At 41.1% G+C, this 25,683-nt stretch overlaps 1 protein-coding gene across 1 annotated transcript; it reads left to right on the forward strand.

Annotated features, from left to right (window-relative positions):
* Positions 1-996: 996 nt before the first annotated feature.
* MXRA5 (matrix remodeling associated 5) lies at positions 997-20,233 on the forward strand. Its single transcript, XM_061366534.1, has 7 exons — positions 997-1,249; positions 3,886-4,104; positions 6,594-6,723; positions 7,056-7,446; positions 9,754-14,745; positions 15,378-16,278; positions 17,523-20,233. The coding sequence occupies exons 1-7, from the start codon at positions 1,083-1,085 to the stop codon at positions 19,432-19,434; spliced, it is 8,712 nt and encodes a 2,903-aa protein (XP_061222518.1). The 5' UTR covers positions 997-1,082; the 3' UTR covers positions 19,435-20,233.
* Positions 20,234-25,683: the final 5,450 nt, after the last annotated feature.

Here is a 25,683-nt window from a genome sequence, read left to right on the forward strand (position 1 = left end):
TTAATGCTTTAATAATTCTTAACTGAAGTTTGCTTCTCTGGTGGATTTAACAGGTTCAAGGTAATTCATGACTGAGTCTATATTCAGTCTGGTTCATTTTGTTACTCGTTGCTGCCTTTTCATGTACCATTGTCTTTGGCTCTCCAGTCAAATGTTGACATTTTTCTGTTCACATGCATTTATTTTGGTGGTTCTCCTCGAGTATGAGGGAGGAGATCAAACTTGCTCACATGGACTGGATAGAGACCTTAGCAGCCGTATCTTGCCAGTATTCACTACAGGATCCTGGTGAAGCTGGCTCTTTTCGTTGTTGTGGGACAGCTACAGCACTATGAGAAGGAAATCCAGACTGACTGGTCTAGTTCGGGGGTTATATTCTGGACTGTGCATGTGTAGACAATGCAACCAGCTGCACATCTGAGCGTTTCAAAAACGCTCGATCCGCCCAATGTCCCAGACACAAACTTTCCGTGCGTGAGCTACAGATCTCGGACCCAGGCTGAGGCTCGCCTTTCCCGCTGCAACCGCGGCTCCGGCAGCCTCCTCAACGGATCCGTCGCCCCCAGCCTCCTCCCGTTGCCATCCCCCAGCCGCGGTCCCGCCCGCAGCTCCCGCCTCGCGGAGGGGCCGCCCACCCGGCAAGAGGAGCCGCTCCGCCGATCCCTCCCCCTGCACAGAGCCCGGCGGCGGGTGGAGCGGCGGAGCGCGGTGCCCCGGTACCCCGCACGCTTCGTCTCCAATCCCCATGCCGCGGGGGGGGGCGGGACGCTGCAGCCGCCGCCGGAGCTGCACCCCCGGGCAGCCGGTCAAGCGGCGCGGAGCCGCGGGCATCGCTCGCCCGCCCGCTCGCCCTCAGAGATCCCGCACCTCCCGGAGCGACGCTCTTGGCTCCCGGCGGGGCTGACGGATTGCGGCGTCGGACTAACCGCAGGGACGCGAGGCACCGGGAGAGGGGAGTACCCGGGAAGAACAGTAATTAAAACACCGTCTCCCCCGACGGTATACTGCTCAGCTGCCGCGCACCGCTTATGCTCATTCGGGGAGACCCAGGCAGTGCGGTGGATCACGCAGGATGACAGGCAATGAGGAGCCCTAAGACAGCGTCGAGGCTAGCCTCCGCGGGCTGCAATGGGCCTCGGCCGGCCGGTGCCGGAGGGGAGACCAGGAGCCAGGTAGCCGCCGTCCGCAGCCCTCCGGGGGCATGGGAGCGGCGGGCAGCGACTGCTGAGACTGCCGCGCCCGGCTGCAGGTAAGGGGCTAGCTCACGGCCAGTTGTGGCTGCCGGTGCTTGGTTGGAGGGGAGTGGCTGGGAAGGGGGGGGTCTCCTCGGCGGGACTGCACAGAGGAGGACGAGGGGGCACCCTACACACTGTGCCGCCGAGTGTCGCCGCCCGGCCTCAACCCTTCTGCTCCAGTTGCTCAGCCCAGCGGGGACATTCTTGTCTAATGGGAAGCATCTGCCCTCCGGTACGGTAAAGAGAAACACGGGTCCGGGGAAACCGCGCCTCGCCGCCAGCCCCCTCTAGCATTGCTGCGGCTGGCGCGCGGCCAGGCCCGGCCCAGCCCGGCCCGGAGGAAGGGGCAAAGCCGCGAACCACCCTTCGATACCCACCGCCCCCCGAAACCTCGCCGCGGGGAGGGCGCGGTCCCCGTTGGAGCCGAGCCTCCAAGCCCCGCCCTCCGTCCCGCCGCTCCTACGCCGCCCCTACGCCGCCGCTCACCGACGGCTGAGGCGGAGCAGCAGCCCATTAGCTGATGGGCTGCCGGCGGAGGTGCGACTGCCAATGGCAGGCGGGGTGCTCTTGGGCGCCCCCTGGCGGCGGGGTACAAGAGCGTCTGTGGGTGAGTGCTGGAGTCCCCGTTGCTTCCCACCCGAGCGAAGTAATGGGAAGCGCGTTTGTCCCTCTGTTCTTCAACTCCCGCTCTGTAATCCGCCCTGACCTCCGCGAGTGCCTCCCATGAGGAAGTGCAGTGCCTCCTCCCGAAAGGAGGTGAGATGGGCAGGATGGTTTTTAAAGGGAGTTTTCATTAAAGAGAACATTAGGGAAATCAGCACCTCAGTATTCTCACCCAAATTAAAAGCTATTTGCCTTGTGAGGAATGCTAAGAAACGTCTCATTAACTTAACCACAGATATCTGAGCACCCTCTTCATCCCCATGAGCCTTTCTTTTGAAGTGTAATGGTTTGCATATGATGGTCTTAGGAAAAAAAAGAAATCTGTCTTGCTGCTATCAGATCTGAGCAAATCTGACTTTTGCACTAAAAGCAATAACTAATGGAGCTAATAGTAGAGCTAGTAGAGCTGACTGCCTTTCCATCATTGTTACATTGTTATACAAGAGCAGGAATATACAATTCTGTTACTAATTGTAGCCTTCACTCTTGTGTGGCTGTAACCTGAAGAGCTTTCAAATTCTTTTGGCGGTAGGGATGAGAATAGGGATGCTTCAAACTTGTTTCTTCAAACTTAGGCAGCTTATTCTGTAATTAGACATCTATGTCAATTATTATATTTTCAGAAATTATTAGTGTATAAGGTCAGTAACAGATCATAGAATCACAGAATCATAGAATAGTTAGGGTTGGAAAGGACCTTAAGATCAGCTAGTTCCAACCCCCTGCCATGTGTTTTCTTGTCACAAAACAGACACACATAGACACACACTTGTCTAGCACAGTGTGTCTGTGAATGACTCTCCATGGGTCCAGATATCCAGATTTAGGGGCACAGTTTTGACAATCTGAATTTGAGTGTTGATAGACAAGATTATAAATATAAACTTTCCTGCTGAGGTTTCCTTAGAGGTCTGTGCTTAGGCTTCTAAATAATTTGTCAAGTATGATCAACTGATCATTCCTAGCTCCTTTTTGTTCCAGACTGTAGTGTAAGAGAACATCTAACATCACACAGTAATGCAGGGGAAAGGATGTCAGTCTAGATCTATGGCCAACCAATCCTTTCTTTCACAATCTCTCTCAGTCATACTGTTTGCCATAGGCGTTATGCACGGGATTCATTCAGCCACATTTTACCCTCCTTCAGTAACTGCAATAGGCTGTCTAAAAATTATGCAACTAGGCTATGTGACCTAGCGAATTAGAGGACTAATTGTACTATTGTACTGCATAGAATCGTATAGAATCACAGAATGGTTTGGGTTGGGAGGGACTTAAAGATTATCAGATTCCAACCCCCCTGCCACAGGCAGGGACAGTTTCCACTAGACCAGGTTGCTCAAAGCCTAATCCAACCTGGCCTCAAACGCTTCCAGGGGTGGGGCAGCCACAACTTCTCTGGGCAATATGGGTCAATGCCTCACTGCTCTCACAGTAAGGAGCTTCTTCCTAATATCTAGCCTAAATCTATCCTCTTTCAGTTTAAAGGCATTTTCCCTTGTCAGATCACTTGTACTAGAGCTGAATTTTGCTGTTTCTAGGTATCCAATCAGGTAGATACCTGATGATAATCCATCTTCAAGAGAATATAGGTAACCATTTTTCTTTTTGTTGACTGTAGAGGGAGCCGTGATGATTTTCTTGATGTTTACCTTGAAGTTTTCTAGTTTTCAGATGAGATGAGTATTACCCTTGGCATATAGAGCAAGCCGACAGAATTTGTTACCGTAGGGAGACAGCATAACTTTAGTGGAGTGGGTATTTAGTAGAACAGTAGGAGTGAAGGATGGAGGAAACGTTAATTTTGATATAGCAAGCGATGTGGATAGCAGAAAACCTTTTTCCAGGTGAACTTTGCCTTGCCTACAGACCTTCTGGGACACAGCTAATCACTGCTAGGTATTATAAAGCTTTTTTAGAGTATTGAAAACCTCATTGTTTTTTCTCTCTGTTGTTTTTTCCCTCCCGTTGCCCCCGGACGACCCAGGAAGAGCCCGGCGGGGGGAGGTGACACGATGTGGGAGCGGGCGGCAACAGCGAAGGCGCTGTCCCTGGTGCTGATGCTGGTGCTGGGGCTGCCGCCGGGCGCCCACGCCTGCCCAAAGCCCTGCGCATGCTACGTTCCCACTGAGGTCCATTGCACCTTCCGCTCCTTGGCCGCCGTGCCGGCGAGGATCTCCAGACACGTGGAAAGAATCAATTTTGGGTTTGTATGGCAGTTCGTAGCAAACAGTTTCAACATTCCTGCTGTAGAATCCTGGAACGCTTCACCTTCGTGCGGTGGATTGGGATCTCTGTGTGTACTTTCTAAGTAGAACTGCAGAGATGAGAGGGTACTTGCAGGCACTGTATTTCAAACACTACAATTACGGGGGTGGAGAAGGTTTTAGTGTAGCCCTTATCTTTCCAAGAAAAGTTAGTATTATTTTTAAATAAGTATTTATATCATGGTGTCAGTCCTTGTTGGCAAATAGGACATGTCGTCTTTTATAGTGTATAAAAGAATGTGGTGAATTAAACCTACTATGGGGTTTCTACTAAATGTTGGATTTTATACCTGATATTAAAAATATATATTAGGAGTAAAATTCTGTAAGGTAGCCAGGTATTGTTTTGGAGTACAATGAGATATAGCATATCTTAAAAAAGCAATACACCAGAAACAAAATTACTCCCTTGCCTTTGGAGTTGTGTGTTTTGGGGTCTGTTTGGTTGGTTTATTTGGTTTTGTGTTGATTTTGTTTAGTTTCTTTGTTGTTCATTTGTTCGTTTGGGATGGTTTTGGTTTTGTTTTGTTGGGTTCTTTTTCCCCCCAAGGAACTTGAGCACAGTGTAAGAAGACATCAATGTTTTGGAAAGAGATTGCTCAGGCTCCAACTTATTTTCCTCTGCCAGGGTATTGCCAACTCATATCAATCTGTCAGATTGTGAGACAAGAAGGCAGGGACAGTTGGTAGGCTGTCTATCACAAAAGTGCTGCTTGGGGTCATTATGTGACATGACATGATGCAAGAATCACAGTCCTCTTATGCTTGATATCAGCGCTGTCTCACTACCTGGTATGAACTCACCCTGACCACCTCAAGGCTTGTAAGCTGCAACTGATCATGCAATGACTGACAGTAGGGACCTTGATTTTTTTTATTTGCTTCTCTGTAGTTAAAATCTCTGTTCACCAGCACTTTATCCACCTAAAGCCTAATTCTAATCTCAAAATGCCCTTGTACTCCGTAACTGTATATTACAGCAGTCTGTACTTTCATGCCAATTTTGAGTCAGAAATGTCACCCTCTTCATTGACATTCAAAACTACACATATTCACAGCCTACTCCACCCTGTACATAAAAATTCTATGGCAAATTCTATCTTTAAATTGCATTTGAAAATGCGATGTAGGCTTCCAAGTTATTTAGGTATTTTTTTTCTGGTTTTTTATAGAAATACAGTATTCGATACTGCTAGCGTAAAAGCCTTTTCCTACCTTTGCATTTCATTACTACAAATGGCATTTTATGAGCTGTGTCCTTTCCCAGGAATCAAAACAGTCTTAACTGTCTGCTGTTGCATTTCTTTCATTTTCAAAAAGAGCTTTCACCATAGCTGTTTTAAGCTGCTGTATATTTTGGACTTAAAGATTATTTTCCTTATTAGAAATAATTTAGGATTAATTTTTTTCTTTAGAGAGTTCATATTTGTTAGAAGTTGATGTTGAAATAAGGAATTTTAATAGGATGACTGTTCTAAGCTTAATAGATCTGTAGGAGGTACTGATCAGCAGGTGGTGAACTAAAAACATCAAAACAAATCCAGAATCTTCATATAGATAACAAAATGAGGATCTAAAAGTATTTCCTTCATATTCAAACTATTTTATTTTCTTGCTCTCTTTTCCCTTCCTTTTTTGAAAGTGTTAAAAGTAGGAAAAATACTTAAAATTCTATGCTTCATTTAGTGATTTTGTGCCAAGATCAGTTCATACTTTTAATTTTATGTGTACATAGAGAAAACCCAAATGCAGAGCTATGCTATCAAACTTCAGGCTTCCATATTGGCCAATAAAACCTGATTTATTTTGTCCAAAGTGAAATTGAATTATTTTCAAAAAGTAGATTTTCTGTATTCCTTCTCCAAAAGGAGTTTCTAGGCTCACATTGCATAATTGGAAGGTCAGTTGTTAGATCTTATGTAATTAGCCAGTTACATGCTGTAACAGTAAGTGAAGCAGCATGTGACTTCCTGCTTCTTGTGCTGTTTGGAAGATATCCATTTTTAATGTCCTTTCTCCAAATCTTTCTTCATTTATTGTTAGATGCTATTTTGGCAACCCTGCAGCCTGTCAAGCTTGCCAGGCTCCATAGCATCATTGGTTGGCTACATGCCATTGATTTATTACCATTCCATAAACTGAGTTGCATGGAAAAACATACGGACAACTATTAGAACTTAAATGCCTATTTATTACTTTTACTCATAAATTACAGCTAAAGTGCCACAAATTTAGTTAAAAGGAATCTTAATGTAATCGTGAACTAAGTATACTTGGCCTTGTAAAAATGTTTCAGTAATTTCTGGCCCTTTGACAATGCATTGAGATCCCTCCAATTTTTCATGAAAGTTAGGTTATACTAATTTTACATTTGCAGTCTATGGCAGCCAGTGCATAAAATGTAACTACACATGTAATTTTTTTCCAGGTTTAACAGTATACAGTCTATATATGAAAACTCCTTTACAGGACTTGCAAAACTGGAATTGCTCATGATACATGGAAATGACATTCAGAATATACCTAATGGTGCTTTGAAAGATCTCATGTCTTTACAGGTAATGCTAAGATCTCTCTGAATTTCATTAATTCTAACTTACGTGAATAATAGAAGACAAAAATAAACATTTTTTTGTAATGCATTTCTTAGGATTAAGATACCATTTCCCCCTCAAATACATTTGAATCTCTTAACTATGCCTGTGTCATACTTGCTAATGCCAACTAATATTCAGCTGTATTCTCCCTTGACCAGCATGTCATTTTTCAGTGGTACAAAGTGTATTTGAATGTAAGAGGAAAGCCTTTGCTTGCTTACTATTCTGTTTGGATTTAGATCAAAATCAAAAATTAATCTCTTCTATTCTTTTTTATTATAATTAATTTTTAGGTTTTCAAAATTAGTTACAATAAATTGCAAGTCATAACTGACCAAACTCTCCAAGGACTTTCAAGCTTAATGAGACTGCACATGGACCACAACAGAATTGAGTTTATTCATCCAAATGCTTTTAATGGATTAACTTCTCTGAGACTGGTCCACTTAGAAGGAAATTTGCTTCAGCAGCTTCACCCTGACACGTTTTCAACATTTATGGTCCTTGATTATTTCAAACTGTCAACAGTAAGACATCTCTACCTATCTGAAAATGCTCTTAGGACCTTGCCTGCAGGGGTGTTTCAAGGCATGACACTGCTGGAAAATCTTTACCTTCATGGGAATCCGTGGGCCTGTGACTGCAGTTTAAAGTGGTTTCTTGAATGGAATGAAGTTTCTGGAGGTAAGAACAAAAAAATACCAACTCTTCTTCAGCTTATAATACTAGATATTTTTCTCCTGTTCTGCATGTGGATAGTTTTGTTATTTCCTGAGTTTTGTTACTTACATGATGCCTATGTGCACTATCATGTTCTGTTACCATTCAATAAATGAATGTATTTAAAAACAGTACAAAGAAGAAACAGTCTTATGTATCACTAGCTAAAAACCTGTATTCAACAATTATTAGGTATTACATTCAAATGGAAAAAGTGATGGTGAGGTTTACAATTGAAAGGAGGAGATAGGTTATAACCAGTTAGTGTGTTCTTTTGCACAGCAGTACACCTTTGACTAAGGGCTGGCAATTGTCCTCAGTGAACAAAGCTAGTAACTATGTGCTCTCATGGGAAGTGGGAACATTGAATTTGAACTTCTTTGGCTAAGGAAGGAATAGAAGTCAGGTTTCCAAGTTTGTGGATAAGTCATTTAACTTTTGGTGTTATTAATATTAAGGCTGTTATATAATATGCATCTTTTGTGACCACAACTTCCTTTTATGATGAAACAAATCTATTTTAATTATTTTCAGAGAACACCTATTTTCCTAGAATAACTGGTTTATCTTTTTTCAGGCTTAAATGTGAGATAAGTATCACACTGCTTAGGCTGGAATACTTCTGGTCATGGGCAGAAGAAAAACAAACACAAAACCAAAAAAACCACAAAACCAGAGCACTTTTATAATGCCTTTAGGAATACACTAAATGAGTAATTTTTTGAATGTCAGTTTCTGTTTTGGACATCTCAGTTCACCAATGTCAATCTCAGGTGCCTAAGTGCTTACCATAGTAGGCCATAGAGACTGGTGTTACACCAGGGCTGCCACTAAAATATTTAGAGGGGACTGTCATTTAATTGCAATTGAAGATGCTCAAATGAGTACTGGAGTCACAAGGCTTATATAATGATTTGGAGCATGTATAGTGGATGACAATGGGTCTTGTCATTTTATAATGTGTGATTCACCACAGTTTTGCACTTAGCCATAGGACAATTCTTTTAACAATGTGCAGTATTAGAATGTGTAATGTAAGTGTTCCTGACTGAACTGATACCTGAGGCATCTAACTTTGATATGCACTTATGTTTTAATGTTCTTATATACTCTCCTTGGTTCAAATGAATATTAAGTGTACTTAAGTTGCACTGTAAGTTATAACAATGGAATATTAGATTAACTTTCTTTCCTTCTGCAGTGTTGGCTTGTTAGCATTTTTATTCAATTAGATTCCCTCTTTACACTACAACAGCAGAGATAATTGGAAAGAAAAATAATTTATCCATGCAGTTTTCATGCATGACAGATTTTATATCTATATAACATTAACTTCTGTGCTAATTCTTTCCAGACAGAGTTATTAAAGTTCTTCAGACCACTGTGGCCACTGACTGTCAAGTTGACTGTGGGCCACTTCCGTCATGTTTCCTTATCTCTGAAACATCATATTTGGATCTGCAAGTGATAGACTGGTTCAGTTCAATATTCTATTTGTAAGATCTTCTCAAGAATCTCTATTTGTCAGACTGACAAGAGGCTTTATGGCACTGATAGAAGAGAAGAGTCAAGGCTATAATTTCTAGTTTAGCATTCCTCTCTCTGGTTTATTTTTCATTTTGTCATTGCAGAGTTTACAGTTATTTCAGAGGTCAGTGAAGAAGTGGTACTTTCATGGGGTTTTTTTGCTTCTGATGTATAGCTTGTAAGTGCAGGAACTAGTCAGGAGATTCTGGTAGCTACAGTAGAATGTTTAGTGTGCTGACAGTACTGTTAATGAATAGAGAAAAACAAAACGCTTCCTGTATTATTTAATGAGGAAATCCAGCATTTCTCAGGTAAATGCTTCATTTTTAAAAGCTCTTCTCTTCACCTTACATCCAGAAGTTAGGTGGGTAGGCTGTTGCTTTACAGATGCAGACCTTTTGACATTGTGTAGATTTTTACTGAATTCTAAAACGTTGCTCTGAATACTTTAATTTTTAGGCATTTATTCAGAGGCAGTGAATCTAGTTTTCATAAGGACTGAGTATTCAGTCCTCTCATTAAAGTCAGACGAAATTGTGGTCAGTTTGATAATCAGGCACCCGTTCAACTGTAAACCAAAGAGATACCATTTTAAAAGCCTTGCCTTACATTTTGTGTGCCATAATGTGTTCCTCATGCAGTCCATTTCTTAGTTTTGGGAGCTCTCTAACTCTAGGACAGAGTTCTTCAGCTTGCCTATCTTTTGTACCCCACCTTTGTTTTTTCTTTTTTTTTTCCTTGCAGGTGTTTTAAAATGCAAAAAGGACAAAGCCTATGAAGGTGGACAGCTCTGTCCTAAGTGCAACAGCCCAAAGCAGCTGCAGAAAGAAGATATTCAAAACTTAAATGATATTTCCTGTAAGAAACCTATCATTCAGTCCTCACTGAGTCAGAATAGCAGCACTCAGGGTGAGGAAGATGGTGACAATTATGAAATCCCTCTGGAAGAGCTGCAGTCCTCTCCATGGAACATTACTCTGAATATGACTGATGAGCACGGCAATGTAGTCCACCTGAACTGTGAAATCAAAAAACCAGCAGGCTCTACCAAAATTCAGTGGAATCAAATCCAGACTCAGGAGATTGATATAAATGCAACAATTTCACTGGATTTTGAATGTCCAATGAATCGAGAAAACTATGAAAAACTGTGGAAGCTTATAGCTTATTACAGTGAAGTACCTGTCAAATTAGAGAGGGAACTTATGCTCAGCAAAGAGCCTAAAATAATCTACCAGTACAGGCAAGGCTCAGATTATGATGCTCTTTACTACACAGGTGTAAAAGCTCAAATACAGTCTGAGCCTTCCTGGGTGATGCAACCCCTTATAAATATCCAGTTAAACAGGCAACAGAGTACAGGGAAGAAAGTGGTGCTATCTTTTTTTACTGTGTTTTCACAGACAGTTAATACCAAAGATACCAGGCAGCAAAGAAGATGGGTAATGATAGAGCAAAACCAGAGCACAAAGACAGCACAGAGTGTGATGGAAGGGTCAGAGTGTCAGCTGAGCTGCAGTGTGAAAGCCTCTGAGAGCCCCTCCATTCAGTGGGTTTTCCCAGATGGGACTAAGCTGCAGGCACCATTTAATCAGAAAGATAGTAGGTTTTCCATTCTCAGTAGCGGCCAGCTAATAATCAAAGGAGTGAGTTACACTGATGGTGGTTTGTACCACTGCATTGCCCAAGTGACAGATGATATAGACATAATGCCTTACAGACTTGTAGTGCAGCCTCCAGCTATTCAGGTAGCTGATTCAGATGTAGTGAGAGTTGAAAAAAATGTAGGAGATCCATTAGTTTTGCCATGCAATGCAGTTGCCATCCCTGAGCCACAGTTAAGCTGGATTCTTCCAAACAGCCAGGTATTTAATGTTTTAACAAACTCTTCAAAGGGATATATGTTGGACAATGGTACTTTGCTTATTCCAAAAAGCCATGTCAGCGATAGTGGCCATTACAGATGTGTGGCTGTCAATCAGCAGGGGTCAGATCAGTTGGTTGTAAGGGTCACAGTAAATAAAATGGTGTCTGACAGGTCATTTAAAAGGATAAAGCTAAAAAAGCACCCAGGCTCAAAAAGTCTGTCAAAATCAAGAGGGCGAGTCATAGGTGATGGAGAAGGATCAGGGGCAGGAGGGGTGGAGGAGTTCCCACGAAAGAAGAACCACCTGAAAGACTGGGAGATACCATTCAAACAAAAAAGTGGCCAAGTGTCAGAGACTCAAATTAAAAAGGGGAAGAAAGGCAGAAGGAAAATGAAAATCTGGAAAAGTCCTGATAGAACCCAAGACAGCAATGTTGCAGAAGGCCGAAGAGTATTTGAATCTCGAAGGAGAATTAATGTGGCAAGCAAGCAGATTAATCCAGAGCACTGGGCTGACATTTTGGCAAAGGTCCGTGGGAAGAATATTCCTAGAACAACAACAGCCATGACCATTTCTTTAACAACTGCACTGCCATCAGTCATGCAGAAAACTACTCTAGTCCCTTATCCAGTAGCCAGTCCTCCATCTTCAGAGACAGCAACTGATGTGGTGGATTCCTCTGCTGATGCCTCACCTGTGAGTGAAGATGAACCATCTTCAGTCACTATTTCCCACAACACTGAGGCATTTCCACTCCAGTCCTATTCCACTCCAGAAACCTTTTCTGACCACAGGGCTTTACAAACACCTACAAGTATATATTCTGTAGAAATCACTGAATCAGATCCGTATTTGACTCCTGTCTCTGCAGCTGTGCAACCCCAAGGCCAACAGCATCTTAACTTTAGGACTGATGATTCACTGGTAGTCAAAGAAAATATCTATGCTCTCACTGAAAAACCTCTAACCAGACAAATTGAAGCAAACGTTCCCAATATTCTGAGCAGTTCATTCACTGAGGAAAATGTAGACAGAACTATATCTTCTACATCAGAGGAAAATTCTGCTTTTGCTGAGCTACCGCTTGATGCTACTGTCCTAGCTGAATCTCAGACTGTGGATCTTCACAGTGTCTTAGACACAAGTGTGAAGTTAAATGAAGTGGAGCCAATGCATGTTGACACCATAATTTTAGCACCTTCTCAGCTGGATGAGGTCATCCCAACAGATTCCATAGGCACTGCTACTGCCATTTCTTCATCCATTTCTCCATTTACAGCAAAGAGCAATGATTTGATACACCAGCACAAACAAGTATCCACAGATCAGACAAAAATGGCAGACTTAAATACAAGCTTTCCAGCTTTCACACCCATCAAGGTTCAGAGCAAAGAAGAACCTGAGACCAGCAGGAATACAGTGAGTCAAAAAAGCATGTCCAGCAGTTACACAGAGAATTTTCAGGGAGGCGAACACACAAACCTGGCAACTCCAAAACTAGATCTCCCATTAATTTTGCATAGTACTGACGCTTCTCATAAAACAGCAGGGGAGATAAAAACTACTTCTTCTACCAGTGAATTGACCACTGTGGCCACAACAACAACTCCCTATAGAAGGACTATGCCTTCAGTTATTACTCAGCATTCTAGAAAAAGGACTTACGGGAGAAGGAGGCTGAGGCCGAACAGAATCCGGCAAAGACCAAAGCCTTTCCCCCGTGTTGTTTTAACCACAGAGGCAATGCCTGTTGTTCCAAGGACACCTGAAATTGAAGCTGTGACCAGAACTTCTGCAAGTCTTGAAAGTCGTGACCTTGAAAACAATATCAAAATACACACTAAGGAAAAGGAGCATATGGAATTCATTCCTTCATTAGTTACTGATCCAGTTGTCTTAGAGAAAATCACCAGAATCAGAGATGTGGTCACAACTTCCTTCTTCAGGCCTACTGATTCTCCATCTCAAGAAAAACGTGTGACACTCTCTTCTGTTCCTGAAACCTTGGCTCTTCCAGTGACTCCACCCATCACGATTTTATCATCATATGTTGTACGTGACACAGTTCCTACGAGAGAGTCAAGTGCACCTCTGAAGCCAGAGCAAAGTGAAGTGCCAACATACCACTCATTAGACAATATATCAGAGGAGAAGGGCATTAAAGCAGATTCTAAAACTATGGATAGAAATGCAGAACAGCTAAGTGCAGCAAGTTTTCCTGAGTATATGAACAGCTTGATACTACCTACAAAACAATCATCTCAAGAAGTTCTATTAGACTCAAAAGTTGCAGTTAATGAAACAACCTCAGGAACATTCCATCTGATATACCCCACTGTGACTGACTTAAGTGTTCCTTTTGGCACAATGGAAGTTTTTCAGGACCTCTCAGTTTCAAAGGAGCCATGGAAGCCCACAGTATCTTTAGAAACACCAGCAATAACTGAGTCACCTCAGCGACAAGAGGTTATTACTTTGCCCACCTCCTTCAGCATGACAGAAACTCAGACTTTGCCACTTAAAGAAACAAAGAAATCTGATGCTTCCGGGACTGGGACAAAGCCATTTTCTTTGGATAAAAAGGAAGTTATGTCACATGTATTTCATCATGATCCCACTTTACAGACAACTGAAAAGCCTCAGACTGCATCCACTGCCTTTAGTCCATTTATAAAACTTACCATTATTCCCTCTTCCATTTCAAGCACTTCAAGACCTTCTCTTCATTCCACAACTGAGGAGAGTAATGTCTTCAATCAAGAAGCAAAAGAAGTTGAAGCAGGTAGTGATAAAATGGTGGTGAGCTCAAGATGGAATGTACGCCCTACTCCTTCCTCTAGCCAAAACAGGATTAGCGTGCAGTTAAAAGAGGAGCAGTTCAAAGAGTTGTATAGTAGCAAGTCAAACAACAGCTTCCTGCTAAATCCAGACCTTCCCCATCCACCAGCTGGAATGATACCAAGCCTAAACCAAAGATTGCCTGTTGTGCCTCCAAAGCATGTTCCAGTAAGAGGTACAGTGAAGCCTCCATATATTGTAACACAAGGTTCATTTCGCTATTTTATAACACATCAGCCTCTTCATTACACAAATAAACCAGAGATAACGGCATATGCAGCACATACCATCCAGGATAAAAAATCTTTGGCCTCTCAGAGAGAAACAACTACCCCAACACAAGCCTCTCCATTTCACAGAACAAACCCATTCACAGCAAGCAAGTTTGGTAATCCAGACCAGAACAGATACATTATAAATTCAAAAATTTTTGGGAGCAACTATGTTCCGGATAACAGAGGCACAGCAGAGAAACTACCAAGCCAAGGCATCCCTTATTATCCCAGTTCCAGAATGCCATTCCTTTCCAACAGAACAATCATATTCCCTCACTTAAGTATGCATCCTAAACCACTGGTCCCTAGTCAACTAGTTCCAAAAGACACAAATGATAAGGTTGCCCAGGTCCCACCTACTAGGATTACAGTGCAGAAAGCTGCATCTCTTCCACTGCCTCCAGTGCTGCATGCCACAACCACTACATCACCACCACCAGTGACTTTGAAGATTACACCTCCAGGCTATCTTTCTCAGCGCACAAAAACACAGACATCTACGACAGTTCATCCTTTTAAAAATGTCCATCATCATCATCAAAAGGTTCCATCTGTGCCTTATGTGGGAGGCATAATGCCTCACAATTCATCTGGAATTCAGTCTTCCACTAACTTCAAGATACACGGAGAAAGACCTAAGATTAGCACAAAAGGGTCTCAGAGCATATCCATCCTTGCTGAAACAGATGTTTTTATCCCTTGTGATGCATTAGGGGAACCCAAGCCTTTTATTACTTGGACAAAAGTCTCTACAGGTAAGACAGAGAAAATTGTGTTCTTCCACATGTTTTTTAAAGGGTACAAATACTTGGATTGTTGCATAGAGATGCAACATGACTGCAGGAATAGTCCAAAACACTGAAGAATAATTTTTGTCTTTTAATTATTATAGATGGAATGTGAGTAGTTGCAACTAATCATTACAGCTAAAAATAACCTTGCAGTATTTCTTGTAGTTAAAGAAAACCTCTAGCATTTTATAAGTTTATTTTTTGAACAGGGGATATCAGCCAACTCTGTTCACAGCAGTTAGAATTTATGACAACACTAGTGAGCATGAGCTTGTTAACATTGCTGCCTTAGATACTGATGTGTGTGTCATCTCCATAAGCAAAAGGAAAAGATAAATTATGTAAAAATTTAAGAGGAATCCTAAAGCATAAGGCCCTTAAAAAGTCCCACACTGTACATGCTTGGAAGCTAGTATGGTTCTGCAATGGAAACAAAGGTTAATTTGAGCTATGGAGTGTGACAGAAGATGTCATGTGATCCAGCTGGAGTTGTAATTTATGTTAAGCAAATCTGAAACATAAGACTTTTTCAGTGAAACAATGTATGTCTTAAAACCATTGATTTTCCATTTCTTTCTTTCCGCTCACCTTCCCAGGAGCTCTAATGACAGCCAACACCAGGTTACAAAGGTTTGAAGTCTGGAAAAATGGTACCCTTCTTATCCGAAATGTTCAGCTTCAGGATCGTGGACAGTATTTGTGCACAGCTCAGAACCTACATGGCATAGATAAAATGATCATTGTGCTCACGGTTGTAGCTCACCAACCCAAAATTTTACTTTCCCGCTATCGAGATGTCACGGTCTATTTTGGAGAGACCATAGCAATGGAATGTCAGGCTAGTGGGACTCCAAGCCCACATATTTCGTGGATTTTCCCAGATAGGAAGATTTTGCAGACAGTCACCACAACAGAAAGCAGGATAATGCTTCATGAAAATCGAACTTTGTCTATCAAGCAAGCAACTTTTTCAGACCGAGGAGTTTACAAATGCATAGCAAGCAATGCTGCAGGAGCTGACAGCATTGCAGTGAGGCTGCACATTGCAGCTTTACCCCCCATCATCCAGCAGGATAAGCAAGAGAACATTTCCTTGCCTCTTGGTAGCAGTATTAACATCCACTGCACTGCCAAAGCAGCACCTTCTCCCAGCATTCGCTGGGTGGTCTTTGATGGCACACAGATCCGACCTTCTCAGTTTGTCAATGGGAATTTATTTGTTTTTCCCAATGGAACTCTTTATATTCGCAATGTGTCCCCCAAGGACAGTGGGACCTACGAGTGCATTGCTGCTAACATGGTGGGAGCTGCCAGGAGAACAATACAACTCCATGTGAAGAAGCATGCATCTAACGCTAAGATCACTGGGAGTTCTCCTCAGAGAACAGATGTAACCTATGGCAGCATCCTGCGTTTGGACTGTAGTGCTTCTGGTGACCCCTGGCCTCGGATATTATGGAGGTTGCCTTCCAAAAGGATGATTGATTCCCTACACAGGTAAATTACTATTTGAGGTGTTGCAGCTAAATTACATTTTAGATTAACTTAGAGAAAAGACCATTCATATCTGTACAAGTTTCATTAGTGAGTTTTGAATGAGGAAGAATTTGAAATTACATCAAAAGCTAAGTCATAACTTAGCATAATTTTGTTGAAAATAATAGTAGTCTTGAAAAGTCAGTTTCAAGTGTTAAACATAAGCTGCCACTATTTGTCTTTTGCAGCCACTTGTAAATGTAGTAAAAAGTCCAATGGCAAAAGTTAAGACGCATAGCTTGTGTACTGCTTGTTCCCATGTGCTTAGTCTTCATAGAGTTCCATAGGTGTCTGCTTTTCTCAAGGAGAAATGGGATCACTGATTTTTTGTTTATCTATTGTACAAATCATTATGCGCAGTACACATAGGAGAAGGAAATCATATTATAATTATTTAAGTAAGCATCATCATTTTAACATTGTTTTATAAACAAACATTACCTTTCAGTAAGGTCTGTGCAAACCCAGCTGCATATAAATACCTAAACCAGTATCTACTCCAATGTCTGTAATATCAACTAAAATATCACTTCTCCAAACCTACAGTAACTCTCCTAAGACTTTGCTGAAAACACAATTTCTGCTCTACAAATTACTCATTGCTCATTCCTTGAGTACTATGTACAGATGAGAAATGTACTGAAATTTAAATGCATAATTGGCAACAACTTAATTGCTGAATGTAGTCATAATTTCTTTCATATTGATAAAAACGTTATTTAGGTAGCCTGTAGATAAGACCAAATCCAGAATTTATTTTATGCCTCATAGTGATAGCAGGAAAATACTGTGGGGGAGGGGTGTGGGGGTTGGGTTTGTTTGGCTTTTTTTCCCCTCATGATCTTTATTTGGGCAGTTTTTCAAATTTGAATGTTACAGAGCACTGTACATGCAGTCATAAGAGTTTAAAATAGCGTCATTTGGTATTTCATGGTTGTTTAATGATCAAAACCACTGTTAAGGCCATTGCACTGAACCAAATTGCTTGGTTACAAGTGAGTAGTATTATTTTTATTTTCCATTTGCTTTTTGGTGGTGGAATATCTTGGATATTTGAGACCATCTAATTATCTAATAATAGCAACATCCTTCTCCTTTTTTCAGTATTGTTGAATTGTTGCATTTTTTTCCCCAGATTTCGTTCAATAATTAATGCCTAAACTGTGATTTTGCAGCTCATGTTCTGCTTTTTTGTTTTCTTACAGTACCTTGGAGACTAGAATCAAAGTATTCAGCAATGGGACTTTGGTTGTCCATTCAGTTACAGATAAAGATGCTGGAGACTATTTGTGTGTGGCCCGCAATAAGATAGGAGATGACTATGTGGTTCTGAAAGTGAATGTGATGATGAAACCAGCAAAAATAGAACACAAGAACAAGAATAACCACAAGGTCAAGTACGGAGGTGACCTGAAAGTTGACTGTGTAGCCACAGGTCTGCCAAATCCAGAGATCTCCTGGGGTCTCCCAGATGGCAGCATGATCAATACTTTCATGCAGTCAGATGACAGCGGTAGCCGGACAAAGCGATATGTGGTATTCAATAATGGAACCCTGTATTTCAATGATGTTGGACTGAGAGAGGAAGGGGACTATACCTGCTATGCTGAGAACCAGATTGGGAAGGATGAGATGAAAGTGCGAGTCAAAGTAGTGGCCGAGCCTGCAACCATCAGGAACAAAACATATGTTGTTATTAATGTACCCTATGGTGATGTTGTCACAGTAGCATGTGAAGCCAAAGGAGAGCCCACTCCCAAAGTGACCTGGCTGTCCCCAACCAACCGCCCCATTCCTGCCTTATCTGAAAAATACCAGATATATAGGGATGGCACCCTCCTCATCCAAAAAGCCCAAAGATCTGACAGTGGCAACTATACTTGTGTGGTGAGGAACAGTGCTGGAGAAGATCGGAAAATCATCTGGATCCAGGTTAATGTTCAGCCTCCCAGAATCAATGGTCATGTCAGTGCAATAACATCTGTGAGGGAGACAGCCATCAGGGACAGTCGGAAACTTATTGACTGCAAAGCTGAAGGTATACCTGCTCCACGGGTCTTATGGGCTTTTCCAGAAGGAGTAATCCTGCCAGCTCCCTACTATGGGAACAGGATCACTGTGCATCGCAATGGTACGCTGGACATCAGAGGGGTGAGGCAGACAGATGCGGTGCAGCTCATATGCATTGGAAGGAATGAAGGAGGGGAAGCAAGACTGATTGTGCAGCTCCTCATCACCGACCATTTGGAGAAACCCTCCTTCAGAGACCCTGTGAATGAAAGGATCACTGCAATTGCTGGACACAGCATCAATCTGAACTGTTCGGTTCAGGGGAACCCCAAGCCCAGCACAAGCTGGATCCTTCCCAATGGCACGGAAGTGCTGAGTGGCAGCCGTCTGCACAGATTTTACCATAAGAGGGATGGGATCTTACACATCAGCAGCCTCTCCTCTGGGGATGCTGGGACTTACCGCTGTACAGCCAGAAACCCAGGAGGTTATGTGGAACGAGTAGTCTTCCTGAAGGTGGGACTCAGGCCAGAAATCAGCAATCAGTACAACAACCTTGTGAGCATCATTAATGGAGAAACCCTGCAGCTCCATTGTGTCACCCAGCCAAATCAGCGGGCACAGATCTCCTGGACTCTGCCCAGTGGGATGGTTTTGGATGCCCCCCAAGCTGTGGGTCGCTTTTCCCTGCTTGAGAATGGCTCACTGACAGTGCGCGAGGCTTCTGTATTTGACAGGGGCACTTACCTGTGCAAGGTGTCCACGGAGTATGGCACTTCTGTTATGAATGTGCCTGTCATTGTGATAGCCTATCCTCCCCGGATCACCAGTGAGCCAGCACCTGTCATTTATGCCAGGCCTGGAAATTCAGTAAAACTGAACTGCATGGCCATTGGGATTCCTAAAGCCGAAATAACATGGGAGCTTCCAGACAAATCACATCTGACGACAGGAGCTCAATCCCGTCTGTATGGAAACAAATTCCTTCACCCTCAGGGGTCATTAGTCATCCAGCAGTCTACTCAAAGGGATGCGGGCTTCTATAAATGCACTGCTAAAAATATATTAGGCAGTGATTCGAAAACAACCTACATACACATATTCTAACAGTAAAACAAGTTCTTCTGGCTGGATACTAGTGTTCAAGTCACTGCCAAGCAAGTACAACAAGGAAAGTACTGCTTGCAACAAAGCCAGGAAGGCTGAGGGCAGAATAAACAGAAATTTTTGTGGAAAGTGCGTTGCTTTTGTACTCAATGTGGTAGTAAGTCCCTGCAATAAAAGGAGGCAGTAGACATACTGAAACTGAGGAGACTAATACATCGGAAAAGGTCTTTAAATTGTTAAGACAGAGACGTGTGTTTTTTTCATGTTATCTGGTAGGATCTGATACCTACTCTATTCTTGTCAGTAGTCCAAAGCTATTTCTTTTTCTAACAAGCACCTTAAAAGTACCAAAGAAGTATTAACTGTTAATAAATGAGCTGCAGTGATAGAAGTGCTTTAGTAAAACATAATTTTCTTTATACTGTGCAGCGCTTTTATATAATCTAGCCTTATAGAATATTATTACTAACCTTTCTGTTCATTCTTCTATCAGCTCTTCAAAATCAAAGCCTACCTTAGCAAATAAGAGTGATCTATTTTAATAAAAATAAATGCAGACGTTAGCTACATATGAACAAACCTTGTCCAGCTACTAAGGATGATACAATCAAATCATTCATTATATATTTTATATATATATTTTTAAATCTGACTATGAGACTAGAAAGAGTAACAATGAACTTGGTCTCATTTTATAAATTATTGGTCTTTAAAAGACTCTGATGCATTACAGTGTTTTATAATATTAAGGTCAATATACTGTACATTTTATAATAAAAAATGTTTTCCAAAAAAGGTATTCACTGTGATTTTCATTTTGTTCTGAGAAAATAGGGAACTCCAAACAGTAAGAATATGAAGTTCAGTCAAAAAACAGAAGTCACGCAGTGTTGTACATACTCTTTTATTTTTCTATATGTGACTTCCTAATAAAAAACTTAACGCTTATGTTATGCATATTTCAGAATATATTTACAATTTCAATACTTTTTCTGCAATAAAGGATGGTTTATTGGATAATATACATAATTTTAAGAAGATTTATCGGTTATGTATAGAAATAATGGCCACAAGATGCTGAATATTCTGTGTTTAACAAACTACATCAATTGGAATTTTGCAAATGTTAACTAAACCTTAAAACATATGGATTCAGAAGATATTACCAATTATTAAAGTTCTGATTGTTTTTAAAACTTATTTTCATGTTTTCGAATATAACTACAATAAAAGCTCTATTTTCTCTATTGGTCAAAACATGGCAGAAAGTAATGTAAAGTGTTCTTCTAATATATACATTTGTTAAAACAGTTAACAAAGATTTTCTCAGCCCACAAATCTGCCCACTGTAGGAAAGTTGTAAGCTGAACCAACGGTATCCTGGGCTGCATCAAAAGGAGCGTGACCAGCAGGTCTAAGGAGATGATCCTGCCCCTTTATTCTGCTCTCGTGAGACCTCACTTGGAGTATTGTGTACAGTTCTGGTGTCCTCAACATAAAAACGATAGGGATCTGTTGGAACAAGTCCAGAGGAGGGCCACGAGAATGATCGGGGACTGGAGCACCTCCCATATGAAGATCGGCTGAGAAAGTTGGGGGTGTTCAGCCTGGAGAAGAGAAGGCTGCATGGAGACCTCACAGCAGCCTTCCAGTATCTGAAGGGGGCCTACAGGGATGCTGGGGAGGGACTCTTCATTAGGGACTGTAGTGATAGGACAAGGGGTAATGGGTTAAAATTTAAACAGGGGAAGTTTAGATTGGATATAAGGAGGAAATTCTTTCCTGTTAGGGTGGTGAGGCACTGGAATAGGTTGCCCAAGGAGGTTGTGAATGCTTCATCCCTGGCAGTGTTCAAGGCCAGGTTGGACGAGGCCTTGGGTGATATGTTTTAGAGCGAGATGTCCCTGCCCATGGCAGGGGGGTTGGAACTTGATGATCTTAAGGTCTTTTCCAACCCTAACTATTCTATGATTCTATGATTCTATGATTCTATGATTCTATGATTATAATAAGCAGAACTGCAATACTACAGGTAAAAATTATTCGATTTGAACAAGAATGTTGAATGACAAGGACATTGCTGAAGATACAAGGGGCAAAAATTATGTTTTAGGGTATTATTTCATAAAATTTATTTTATAAAAAGTCAGTAAAGGCTAAACTGCATTTATTAAAGTTACAGTTATGTTCCTGGCCTAATTAAATAACAACTATGTCTTAGTTTCTCTTTTACGGTTTATATCCTTGGTCCCTGAATCAGAAAATCAGTGCTCAAGATGAAGCATGTGCCTAAATATCGAGCAGGGATGCAGTTGCTTATGAGAATAGTTAATGAAGAAGAACAAGTAGTCAAAATTTTTAACTAAATTGCTCACACAGTCTTTCCTAATCTATTTTCCTTGAACATATCATAGATTAGATATATCTTTAGTTTCTTTAATTAATTTTAGCACTTTTTTATTTTATAGTGGTTCTTGGAAAATGCTAATAATTTTTTTAATAATAATACGTCTTTTAAAAGAGTCTGAAGCCAGCATTATATCATTGGAGTAGGTGTCAAGCACCTTTATAAATTTGTCTGTCCAGTCTTCAGCTAACACATGAATTTAGATTTATTCTTGGATACTGAATTCTATATATATCAATTAAGCAGAATTAATATGTTAAGGGAAGAAACTAGAATCCAAAAATGAGGCATTAGATCTGTTGGGATCAAACAAAGCATCTGATCATCGTTTATTCATCAGCCCAAAGTTTCCACTGCTGCCAGTGGAAACTTGCATAATTTTCTCAAAGTTGGATTTACCTTTTTTATGTGTTATCATTTCTGTTATGTTTGCCTTTACCCCTTTCATGAAAGCATACTCCCAATGATAGGCCTATTAATTATAATTTTCTTCTAAAAAATATAACTGCAGCTTAACAAATATTATATGGACAATTTTTACACTAAACCAGCGTTTGACCATATGTTCTGTCTGTCATATTCTTTCTTTGCTGAGATACCAGTTGTTCAGGGTATTAATCTTGAGTTCCTTTTGTAGAAATAAAGATGTTCACAAAGGAACCAAGTTTGTTCCAGGACTTTTATATTAGGACCTAAATTCTGGATCTTCTATTCTGAATGTACATGTCACTCCATGTGGCTAGCCATCCATCAGATGAAGGCAGTTGTCAGACACTGAATTTAATTCATATCTTCTTCCTTTATTTCCATGTAATTATCTGCAAGCTGTGTTGAATAAATCAATGACAAATTCACATTCCTTCAAGAACTTAATTAATTTTCATTTTTTTCAGAAGTCTTCACTTGTTTTTCAAGCCATGCATTCAAAGAGAATGGAGCTTGTTCCCATTCTGTTTTTGAAAAGTGCTATGAACTTAAGTGCTTGCTCTTGCTCTGAAAAGGTTTCGTAATTTTCCCTTGATCAATCAAAGCAGGTTCTGGATAGTTTCCATGGAAAGGAAAACTTGCCATTCCTTGGTTTTTGCTTTGAAAAGGGAGAAAAAAGTTTTGTTTGACATCTTTCTTGGAGAGAAATACAAGGTGTCATTACAACTTCATAGTTTGCAAATGACTGGAGTTACACATACTTTTTTTCTTTGGCCTTTACAAAAAGAGGTTCACATATCCCTAATACAACTAAAAACTAATAATAAAAATGGAAGTAGGCCAGAACATCAAAAAACATGGGAATTAGACTATTTGTGACATCAAGATCTGATAAAATTCCTAAAATACTAGCCAGTTCACTTACACATTTTAGTGATTATCCTCAAAAGCTCATGAAGGCAAATTGAGGTACAAGAAGACTGAAAAAAATTCTACATGCTAAATTTTGAGGAAACATAAAATAGCCAAACCCTGGTATCAAGAGAGCTATTTTGTTTAATTCATTACTAAACTATCAGTCTAAGAGCATCTGTAGAATAACACAGTGCTAAGAAAGAGCTGCTCTGAAAGTTTCCACCACAGTGAATCATACAATAGCAAACTAGTTACCTTCTCATGAAAATAATTAACCCAGAGTATGGGAAGAGACAACTGGTATGGCACATCTTTAACAGACTTTTTAATGTAGTCATATGGGAGGTCTCATGTCCAAATTGAATGCGATTTATCTGTTATAAAGTGCAAGAATAGATTTTTCAAAACATTTAAATAGTAGTCATGAGTAGCTGGTTGCCAGTTAGAAAGACATGTCAGCTTAATCCAGCATAGGTCTGGTACCTTTTTCACATTTTCAATAATGCTATCAGGTATAGAGAATACACTGAAAATGTGAATATGATGATCCTGAAAGAGTTTAAAGCACATAAGACTAAATTGCAATTCAGAGTGATCTTTCTATATTGGTGAAATGATTGAAAATAAAATAAATATATTCAGTAAAAATATACAAGAATTGTACTCAAAAGGAGGAAACAATGTGCATACAGCAATGAATTAGTGAAGAAGAGTAGGAGTTGTACAAGTACACATGATTGCGTTTCAAACAAAACATAGCCACTTTGCAATCTCTTCATGAGGGCTGTGTGAAGCAACATAATAGAGATAGTGGAGATAATTACTGTCTTTTCAGCCACGTCCAAATTCAGAGGAATTGGAAAGAATCCAAGAAACTGTTTTAAGAAAGAAAACCTGTAAGTTGAAATTAGATTACTTTGTTCTGCCAAAGGAAAAAAAAAAAAGACCAAATATGACATACAAAATGTAATCAAATGTATAGGAAGTCCTTATAGAGACAGTGGTTAGTTGATTTTCAGGTTCACTGAGGTTAGTATGCGAAATAATAGTGTTAACTTACGGCAAGATGTAGGCCAGATCATAGAATCATAGAATTATAGAGTGGTTGGGTTTGAAAGTCACCTTAGAGATCATCTAGTTCCAACCCCCTGTCCTGGGTTCAGCAGTAATACTTTTATTTTGTAATACTTTTATAGCCTACCAACTAGATGTCTTCAGATCACCAGCGACTGGCCCTGACTTCCATCCGACCATCATCCCAACAGAGAATGAACTTTGATAGAACCAGATGAGTTCCGCAGTAAAGGAACAATCAACACCAGCAGGCAACAATCCAACACTGCACATAGCCTCTCCTGCCCCAAAAGACTGTTACAAGAGATGGAACCCGACATAATGGACCAAATGGACTCAGCAGCTTCACAGTGACTTGTCCATGCACTAAAGAATGATCTCTCTCTGTGTGTGTGTGTGTGTGTGTATGGAAAACTTCATAAAAGAGTCTGGTGCAATAAACACCTGAAGAAAAGTACAAAGATTAGTGTCTATAGAGCCATTGTACTGTCTACTCTTTTACATGGGTCTGAATCATGGCTTGTCTACTGTCATCACCTGCGACTCCTCGAACACTTTCATCAGCACTGCCTCCGTACAATTCTAAACATCCATTGGACTGACTGTGTTAAATGTTACTGTCCTCGAACAGGCAGGGGTCACCAGTATCGAGTCCACATTGCTTAAATTGCAGCTGTGCTGGGCAGGGCACACCTCTAGGATGAAGGATCATCACCTCCCTAAGATTGTGTTTTACAGTGAACTTGCCATCAGTTGCCACAAGAGAAGTGCCCCAAAGAAGAGATATAAGGACTCCCCAAAACAATACCTTAGCCGTGGCCATACTGACTACCATCAGTGGTCCACCTTGGCCTCCAATCGGGAGACTTGGAGGCATACAATACATAATGCTGTTGTCTCCTTTGAGAACTGACGCAGAACTAGTCTTGAGGAGAAAAGACAACGTATGAAGAATCCCCCCCCCACACACACACATACCACCCAAGGAGACCTTTTGTTGTGCTTTTTGCAACCAGATTTGCTGATCTCACATTGGCCTTTTTAGTCATCAGCAGGCTTGTAGTAAGTGTGGGTACAGCCCTTCCCAAATCTTCGTTCACGAAGTCAAGACATGGGGGATATATATATATGCATATATGTAAGAGTGATGGTATATTGAAAATGTGGGATTTGAGCATGATGTGAATGGTATGGAATAAGGGGTGGATACTGTCATGGGTTCAGCAATAGCAGTCATTTTTTATCCCTCTTAGTAGCTGGTGCAGTGCTGTGGGTTTGACTTTCAGCCTGGGAACAGCGCTGATAACACCGATGTTTTTAGTTACTGCTCAAATGTTTAGTCTGACCAAGGACTCTCTGTGTCTCATGCTTTGCCAGGGAGGAGGGGAAGCCAGGAGGAAGCAGAGACAGGACACCTGACCCAAACT

The sequence above is a fragment of the Neopsephotus bourkii genome, unplaced genomic scaffold (genome assembly GCF_033783945.1).
Source record: "Neopsephotus bourkii isolate Nb327-2 ecotype Australia unplaced genomic scaffold, CSIRO-AGI_Nbou_v1 NB_1346, whole genome shotgun sequence".
Taxonomy (NCBI): Eukaryota; Metazoa; Chordata; class Aves; order Psittaciformes; family Psittacidae; genus Neopsephotus; species Neopsephotus bourkii.